The 10,000-nt window shown below is 43.7% G+C and overlaps 1 protein-coding gene across 1 annotated transcript in view; it reads right to left on the bottom strand.

Moving 5' to 3' along the window:
• Positions 1 to 10,000, bottom strand: part of LOC118385587 (voltage-dependent N-type calcium channel subunit alpha-1B-like) — a 226,882-nt gene that overhangs the window by 40,503 nt on the left and 176,379 nt on the right. The window contains exons 28-30 of the mRNA XM_052521481.1: positions 5,319 to 5,520; positions 3,518 to 3,682; positions 1,292 to 1,402 (exon numbers count right to left, since the gene is read on the bottom strand). Of these exons, the coding sequence (XP_052377441.1) occupies positions 1,292 to 1,402; positions 3,518 to 3,682; positions 5,319 to 5,520 (478 nt within the window). The remainder of the gene's footprint in view (positions 1 to 1,291; positions 1,403 to 3,517; positions 3,683 to 5,318; positions 5,521 to 10,000) is intronic.

Here is a 10,000-nt window from a genome sequence, read left to right as displayed (position 1 = left end):
CTGTCCCGACTTCCCTTTTTCTATCTATCTGTTTCTCTCTCTTTATCACTCTGTCCCGACTTCCCCTTTTTCTATCTATCTGTTTCTCTCTCTTTATCACTCTGTCCCGACTTCCCCTTTTTCTATCTATCTGTTTTCTCTCTTTATCACTCTGTCCTGACGTCCCCCTTTTTCTATCTATCTGTTTCTCTCTGTTTATCACTCTGTCCCACCTTGCACTCTTATCTATCTGAGTTTCTGGTTTATCACTCTGTCCCATAGGATAACCCTTTTTCTATCTATCTGTTTGGGTTCTCTTTATCACTCCTCTGTCCCGGGTTCCCCTTTTCTGGGATCTATCTGGTTCTCTTTACTGTACCTGGCACCAACTTTTTCTATCTATCTGTTTTATCCTTTATGGGGACTGTCAAAACTAACCCTTTTTTCTAGATAACATCTGTTTTTCTCTTTAGTCACTCTAGACTTCCCTTTTTCTATCTATCTTTTCTCAACTCTTTATCACTTCTGTCCAAAGTAGTACACCCTATTTCCTAAATCTGTTAGTGACTCATTTATCACTCTGAGAGAGCAGGCTCACTCTGTCCAGTTTTCCAATCTATCTGTTTGATCTCTCTTTATCACTCCTGTGAAGAGAGCTTTTCATCTATCTGTTTTCAGGTCTCTTTATCACTCTGCATCCCTTTTTCTATCTATCTGCTCTTTATCACTCTGTGACGTTCCCTTTTTCTATCTATCAGAGGTCTTTATCACTCTGTCCCAGGTCAACATCCTTTTTCTATCTGATCTGATTGGAGATGCTCTTTATCACTCCACTTCCTTTCTATCTATCTGTTTCTCTCTCTTTATCACTCTGTCCTGACGTCCCCCCTTTTCTATCTTTGCCTCTCTGTTTCTCTCTCTTTCCCACCTTGCACTCTTAGCAGAAAGAGTTCCAAAATGGTTCTTCGGCCGTCCCCATAGGATAACCCTTTTTGGTTCCAGGTAGAACCATTTTGGGTTCCATATCAAATCCTCTGTGGAAAGGGTTCTGCTTGGGACCAAAAGGGTTCTACTGTACCTGGCACCAACAAAGGTTCTTCAAAGGGTTATTATCCTATGGGGACAGCAAAATAACCCTTTTAGGTTCTAGATAACACCTTTTTGTGTGTGCTAGTCAAACTAGAGTCAAACTAGAGTCATCTATTTTTCCAACAAGGACACCTTCAGTGATTCCAAAGTAGTCTACACCCTATCTTCCCAAATGCTTGGATAGTGACCATTTCCAGTAGTGCATGGAGAGAAGCAGGCTCACCAGTGGTCCAAAAGCGATGATCTTCAGGATGCACTCCAGTGTGAAGAGAGCTGTGAACACGATGTTCAGGTACTTCAGCATGGCCTCGTACAGCTCCGGAGCACCGTGAAACTGAGGGCAGAGGTCAGGAAGACGTCACAGGTCAACATCCCACTGAACAATGATGAAATGATAATGGAGATGCCCATTACCAATGTCCTGCAGACATACTGTACCATTGCCTGTGAAAGTGATCCTTCCCCTCTTTCCTCATCTTTCTGTCAATCTGTCACACGCACACGCACACACACCTATAGTACACAAGTCCGGGTGGCCATTTGATAAATTGTTCAGCAGTCTTAAGTCTTGTGGGTAGAAGCTCATGGAGCCTTTTGGTCCTAGACTTGGCGCTCCGGTACTGCTTGCCGTGCGGTAGCAGAGAGAACATTCTATGACTTGGGTGACTCGAGTCTTTGCCAATTTTTTGGGCCTTCTTCTGACAGCGACTATTATATACTGTAGATCCTGGATGTCAGGAAACTGGCCCCAGTGATGTACTGGGCCGTACGCACTACCTAGGTTGCATGATTAGGTTGCATGATTAAATCAGGGTTAGGTTACATGATTAAATCAGGATTAGGTTACATGATTAAATCAGGATTAGGTTACATGATTAAATCAGGATTAGGTTACATGATTAAATCAGGGTTAGGTTACATGATTAAATCAGGATTAGGTTACATGATTAAATCAGGATTAGGTTACATGATTAAATCAGGATTAGGTTACATGATTAAATCAGGGTTAGGTTACCTGATTAAATCAGTCTATGACTAGAGTAACTGGAGTTTTTTTCCCATTTTCAGGGCCTTCCTCTGACACCACCTGGTATAGAAGTCCTGGATATGAGGAAGCTTGGGTCCTGATGCACTGGCCAGGTCACTACCCTCCCTGGAGCCCTTATGCTGTCAAATGTTGAGCAGTTACCATACTAGGTCCTGGAGATGCACTGCCAGTCTCTGACCTCCTCCCGATGGCTGTCTCAGCTGAGAACTTCTTGAGCCATTGTTGAGGATCTGGAGACCCATGCCTAAATCTTTTCAGTCTCCTGAGGGGGAAGGTTGTGTCCTGGCACCACACTGCCTTCTGACTGTCTTGGTGTGTTTGTTGAGGGATGATAGTTCATTGTGATGTGGCACCACACTGCCAGGTCTCTGACCTCCTCTACTACAGCCCTGTTCATTGTTTAGGGAGAGGTCTGTGGTCCTGGCCTGTCTTTTCCTGTAGTCCACAATCAGCTCCTTTGTCTGTCTCATCATTGAGGGAGAGGTTGTTGTCCTGGCACCACACTGCCAGGTCTCTGACCTCCTCCCTATAGGCTGTCTCATTGTTGAGGGAGAGGTTGTTGTCCTGGCACCACACTGCCAGGTCTCTGACCTCCCTCCCTATAGGCTGTCTCATTGTTGAGGGAGAGGTTGTTGTCCTGGCACCACACTGCCAGGTCTCTGACCTCCTCCCTATAGGCTGTCTCATTGTTGTAGGTGATCAGGCCTACCACTGTTGTGTCGTCAGCAAACTTAATGATGGTGTTGGAGTCGGCGAATTCTTACAAGGCACCCCGCCCTCCTCCCCCTTTTTCTCCATCTTTTCTTCACGCGCACGACAGTGACTTGGGCCTGGTCTCGACAAAGCAGTATATCCTTCGTGTCAGACCCATTAAAGAAATAATCTTCGTCCACTTCGAGGTGAGTAATCGCTGTACTGATGTCCAGAAGCTTTTTTTGGGGGGCACAAGAGACGGTAGCAGCAACATTATGTACAAAATGAGTTCCAAACAAGGTGAAAAAAACAAACAAAATAGCACAGTTGGTTAGGAGACCGTAAAACGGCAGCCATCCCCTCCGGCGCCATTATTCACTGTACATGATGTGTTACCCAGTTCTTTGTTTGAGACAGCCAACTGAATGAATGGGCAGAAAGACATGCATCAGTGCATTGTACTCGGTGTGTAAAACACCGTCCCTCAGTCTGACAGACCTGTACAGGTCAACACCTGGAGATAAGCCAGCTGGATCAGCAATGTAGTTTAAGGGTATTAGGATCAGAGAAGCTGCTCCTAAAACTAGCTTGTACATCAACAATGGATACGTCCAAATTATACTGCCTGCTCATTTTCCCTGACAACAGATCGAGGATTAGATCTCACAACCACTCAGCGCCCCCTGGTGTGTGGGAGGCGTCACTGACCTTCATCATCAGCACCACAGTGTTGAGTGCGATCATGGTCATGATGGAGTACTCAAAGGGCGGCGACACCACAAACTTCCACATCTTATACTGGAACGACTGCTTGTCAGCTGGCATGTAGCGCGTCAGAGGCTTGGCATTGATGGCAAAGTCGATACAAGCTCTCTGTGTTGGAGGTGGGAGGGAGAGGGACGGAGGGACAGAGGGAGACAAAGAGAGATGAGGCAGGATAGAGGGAGGGAGAGAACAATGTACATTAAAAAAAAAACATTTTAAGATTATTTTAGAAGTATCTTATGTATAAGTTTGTGAAACTCACTCATCTCCCTGATCAGATCTGATATTGTTCAAACACTGATTATTAGTATAAAAAAAAGCAAAACAGAAAGTAACAACGAAGACAATTCTGGGATCTTGGAAGAAATCCAGTTTCTTTTTTTTTTCTTCAATCAGGAGTTCCGGAAAACTAGGGAATTCTGGGAATTGTGCAATCCTAGTAAGGACCAAGGTACAATCAAATGAAAAACATCAAAAGTAACGTCCCACAGGCGCTAGCATGCATCCCAACAGTTTCCAGACGTGTTTAATATCTTCACACAAGGCATCAAAACCAGTCTCTCTGATCACTCGCCAGTCGTTTACCAACCTGAAGCACAAAACCTTGCGTCCCAAATGGCACCCTATTCCCTTTATAGTGCACCATAAATGGAATAGGGTGCCACTTGAGACACACTAAGTGAAAGTCTCTATGATGTAGGAAATAGAGAGAGCTGGATGGATTACACTGGGCTGGTTGCTTCACAGGTGTGTTGCTGTTCTTTTGTGTGTGATGTGTTTTGAAATGAGCTGAAAAAAAAACAGGTAACTTGCTGTAACTGGTGCTGTAACAGGTGATGAGCTGTAACTGGTGCTGTAAAAGTCAACAGGTAACTGGTGCTGTAACTGGTGCTGTAACTGGTGCTGTAACTGGTGCTGTAAGTAGTGATGTAACTGGTGATGTAACTGGTGATGTAACTGGTGCTGTAACTGGTGATGTAACTGGTGATGTAACTGGTGCTGTAAATGGTGCTGTAACTGGTGATGTAACTGGTGCTGTAACTGGTGCTGTAACTGGTGCTGTAACTGGTGCTGTAACTGGTGCTGTAACTGGTGATATCCAACACTGGGCCAGTTTCAACAGAGGAGCGGCAGGAATGACTTGGCCTTGTATTAATAACTGTCTGTGTCAAGTTGAATCAAAAAGTACCTTTTGGGTACCAGGCAACTAGGTTTGAGTGTTTGTGTGTGTGTATGTGTGTGTGTTTGTGTGTATGTTGTGTCTTTCTCTCTCTGTGTGTGACTGCGTGTGTTCAGACAGCATACTGTACCTCGTTCTTCTCCAGACTACACTCTGACATGGCCTCGTCTCCCTACTCCTTGAAGGAGTGTGTGTGTGTGTGTGTACCTCGTTCTTCTCCAGACTACACTCTGACATGGCCTCGTCTCCCTACTCCTTGAAGGAGTGTGTGTGTGTGTGTGTGTGTGTGTGTACCTCGTTCTTCTCCAGACTACACTCTGACATGGCCTCGTCTCCCTACTCCTTGAAGGAGTGTGTGTGTGTGTGTGTGTGTGCACCTCGTTCTTCTCCAGACTACACTCTCACATGGCCTTGTCTCCCTGTTCCTGGAAGGTGTGTGTGTGTGTGTGTGTGTGTGTGTGTGTGTGTGTGTGTGTGTGTGTGTGTGTGTGTGTGTGTGTGTGTGTGTGTGTGTGTGTGTGTGTGTGTGTGTGTGTGTGTGTGTGTGTGTGTGTGTGTGTGTACCTCGTTCTTCTCCAGACTACACTCTGACATGGCCTTGTCTCCCTGTTCCTGGAAGGTGATGATGATGAGAGCCACAAAGATGTTGACGAAGAAGAAGGGAAAGACCACAAAGTAGACCACATAGAAGATAGAGGTCTCCATACGGAAGCCTGGGCTGGGGCCCTGGTCCTCATAGGTGGCATCCACAGAATGTTTTAGGACCCTGGAGAGAACATCACAGAGGCATTTATAGATGAAAAGGGGCAGGGTAAATGTGGCCCTAGTGGCTGAACTTGTGTCAGTTTCGCATTTTTCACACTAATGGTTAGGGTTAGGATTGGGAGAGGGGAAGCTGATCCTAGAACCTAGAGGAAACTTCACTCCGGGGCTACACAAACATGAGACAATGCCAATTACACTGAACTAAGAAGACAAACATTTTTAATTGTACCTTTATTTTACTAGGCAAGTCAGTTAAGAACAAATTCTTATTTTCAATGATGGCCTAGGAACAGTGGGTTAACTGCCTGTTCAGGGACGGCCTAGGAACAGTGGGTTAACTGCCTGTTCAGGGACGGCCTAGGAACAGTGGGTTAACTGCCTGTTCAGGGACGGCCTAGGAACAGTGGGTTAACTGCCTGTTCAGGGACGGCCTAGGAACAGTGGGTTAACTGCCTGTTCAGGGACGGCCTAGGAACAGTGGGTTAACTGCCTGTTCAGGGACGGCCTAGGAACAGTGGGTTAACTGCCTGCCCAGGGACGGCCTAGGAACAGTGGGTTAACTGCCTGTTCAGGGACGGCCTAGGAACAGTGGGTTAACTGCCTGTTCAGGGACGGCCTAGGCCTGTTCAGGGACAGTGGGCCTAGGAACAGTGGGGTTAACTAGGAACAGTGGGTTAACTGCCCAGGGACGGCCTAGGAACTGTGGGTTAACTGCCTGTTCAGGGACGGCCTAGGAACAGTGGGTTAACTGCCTGCCCAGGGACGGCCTAGGAACAGTGGGTTAACTGCCTGTTCAGGGACGGCCTAGGAACAGTGGGTTAACTGCCTGGGTTAACATGCAACTATTGTGAAAGTATTCATGCCCCTTGACTTGTTCCACATTTTGCTGTTACAGCCTGAATTCAAAATGGATTAAGTCCATTTTCTCCCCACCCATCAACACACAATATGGCATAATGACAAAGTGATTTTTTTATTTTTTGCCAATGTATTAGAAATGAAATACAGAATTTATTTACACCCCTGAGTCAATACATGTTAGAATCACCTTTGGTAGTGATTCGAGCTGTGAGTCTTTCTGGGTAAGTATCTAAGAGCATCGCACACCTTGATTATACAATATTTGCACATTCTTCTTCTTAAAATTCTTCAAGCTCTGTCAAGTTGTTTGGTTATCATTGACGGCCATTTTCAAGTCTTGCCATAGATTGTCAAGACGACTTTAAACCAAAACTGTAACTAGGCTACATCAGGAACATTTACTATTTTTTTTGGTAAGCAAGACAATGGCCTTGTGTTTTAGGTTTGGTTATTGTCTTGTTGAAATGTGAATTTGTCTGTTGGAAAGCAGACTGACTCAGGTTTTCCGCTAGGATTTTGCCTGTGCTTAGCTCTATTGCGTTTATTTGTATTTGTAAAAATATCCCTTGTCCTTGCCCGTGAGAAGCTATAACATGATGCAGCTACCACCATGATTGAAAATAGTGATGTGTTGGATTCCCCCCATACATAACGCTTTGTATTCAGGATATTATATATATATATATACAGTTTTCACCTATCACAGCCATTCCACTATGTAACTGTTTAAAGTCACTATTGGCCTTCCTTCCTCTGCAGCAACTGAGGAGACGCCTGTATCTTGTAGTGACTGGGTGTATTGATCCACCCTCCATAGTGTAATTAACAACTTCACCATGCTCAACGGGATATTCACTGTCTGCTTATTTCTATGTGCCCTTCTTTGTGAGGCAACGGAAAACCTCCTCGGTCTTTTGTGGTTGAATCAGTGTTTGAAATTCACTGCTCGACCGAGGGATCTTACAGATAATTGTGTCTGTGGGATGTGGGATACAGAGATGAGGTAGTCGTTCAAAAAATCATCTTAAACACTATTATTGCACACAGAGTGAGTGAGTCCATGCAACTTATTTAGGCCATAACAAAAGGGTTGAACACTCAAGAGATTCCCTAATATTTTATTAATTTGTAAAAAATTCTAAAAACATAATTCCACTCTGACATTAAGGGGTTTTGTGTGTCTGCCAGTGACACACATTCTAAATGTCATTTATATTATTATTTAATTGAGTCACAAATACTTTCTGAAGGCACTGATTAGGATATGTGTTGTACAAGCATGTTGTGAAATAAAATGCTATACATTTACTGGAACAAAGCATGCCCAATATTGATCTGTCACCTCCAGGGGATGTTACTATAAAGCATGGAATAATAGAATGTTCACCAGGTCCACCATTTTATTTCACAACCTGCTTGTACAACACATATCCTTATCAGTGCCTTCAGAAAGTATTTATACCCCTTGACGTTTTACACATTTTGATACAGTCTTATTCTAAAACAAATGAAATCCTTTTTTCACTCATTAATCAACAAACAATACCCCACAATGACAAAGCATTTTTGATCATTTATTTAAAAAAAAAATCTAAACTGAAATATGACATTTACATAAGTATTCAGACCTTTTACTTAGTACTTCGTTGAAGCCCATTTGGCAGCGACTTTAGCATTGAGTCTTCTTGGGTGTGGCGCTACAAGCTTGGCACATCTGTATTCGGGGAGTTTCTCCCATTCTTCTCTGCAGATCCTCTCAAGCTCTGTCAGGTTGGATGGGGAACGTTGCTGCACAGTTATTTTCAGGTCTCTCCTGAGATGTTCGATCAGTTTCAATCGGCCACTCAACGACATTCAGAGACTTGTCCCGAAGCCACTTCTGCATTGTCTTGGCTGTGTGCTTAGGGTCGTTGTCCTGTTGGAAGGTGATTCTTTGCCCCAGTCTGAGGTCCTGAGCGCTCTGGAGCAGGTTTTCATCAACGATCTCTCTGTACTTTGTGCCGTTCATCTTTCCCTCGATCCTGACTAGTCTCCCAGTCCCTGCCGCTGAAAAACATCCTCACAGCATGATGCTGCCACCACCATGCTTCACCGTTGGGATGGTGCCAGGTTTCCTCCAGACATGACGCTTGGCGTTCAGGCCAAAGAGTTCAATCTTGGTTTTATCAGAGCAGAGAATCATGTTTCTCATGGTTTGAGAGTCTTTACGTGACTTCTGGCAAACTCCAATCGGGCTGTCATGTGCCTTTTACTGAGGAGTGGCTTCCGTCTGGCCACTATACCATAAAGGCCTGATTGAATTTACCACAGGTGGACTCCAATCAAGTTTTAGAAACATCTCAAGGATGATCAATGGGAACAGGATGCACCTGAGCTCAATTTCGAGTCTCATAGCAAAAAGTCTAAATACTTATGTAAATAAGGTATTTCAATTAAAAAAAGTACATTTGCTCAAAATTCTTAGTAAGTACAATGGTTTATTTTTTCTCTCAACATTTGATTTGTTTTGAGTTCAAGCAACTCAATTATTTTTAGGTAATATCACATATAAAGTATACTTTGTTTAGGCAGATGTCATTGTTTACATTATATATGTTTTCATCATTAATTATGTTTTTCAAGTAGATTATATTTAAAAATATATTTTAAAGTTCCATTTATTTGAAATGTATTTTGTCACGTTCGTTGAAAGGAGTGCAGCGTCAGCAAAGTTCCACAAACTTTATTTCAGTGAAACTTAAATAAACAAAGAACAAACGAACCTGCCGTTCGTAGCGCACACTGCCCTAAACAAAACACAAACAATATCCCACAAAGCAGGTGGGAAACAGACCACACGAAGTAAGATCCCCAATTAGAGGCAACAGCCGCCTCCAATTGGGAACCATACTCATACCAACATAGAAATAGAAATGCTAGAAACCCCCGTAGTCATGCTCTGACCGGGCGTGACATTGTCTTGTTTGGGGGAGGAGCTCTTTACAATAATACCCAGCATCCTTTATCAACTGTAAATTTTTACATTTACATTTTGGTCATTTAGAAGATCTTTCTTTGTAGTAATGAACAACATGAAGAAACGCACTTATTGCACCAAAACACATGACGTTTAGAAGATATATTTATTGAGTAGCAACAGCTTGAAAATATTGATTATGTGGCATGTTTATGTAACTCAAACATATGGAACAAAACTCATTTTACATAACTTATACCGTGTTGCCCTGCATTATCACTTGGGATTAATGATGTGGAAAGAGAACGAGAGAACGACAGAGGGGGGGGGGGGGGTTTAAGAGAGCGATGAAAAATGACTGACAAGCCGAGGAGAGCACATAAGACACTCCAGCACCGTGAAGATTCTACATGCCATATAAATCAGGGTAATGATGAGGGACATACTGTATCTCTGACTAGCGCGGTCTCCTCCTGAACATTAACTCTATGCAAGCATGCACACAATCAGAAACATACACATACATACACACATATACACCTCCCACTGGAGCTCGCCCCACCTAGCATCCCTCTGAGAGCATTTATTTTCCCCATAGCACTTTGGCCTTTGAATTGGATGTAAAATGGGCTGCTCTGTACGTTCAATAGGGGTTGAAGGACCC

This window comes from Oncorhynchus keta, chromosome 6 (genome assembly GCF_023373465.1).
Source record: "Oncorhynchus keta strain PuntledgeMale-10-30-2019 chromosome 6, Oket_V2, whole genome shotgun sequence".
Lineage (NCBI taxonomy): Eukaryota > Metazoa > Chordata > Actinopteri > Salmoniformes > Salmonidae > Oncorhynchus > Oncorhynchus keta.
Note: the sequence above shows the minus strand (reverse complement) of the source record. Positions and strands in the feature narration are given on the sequence as shown.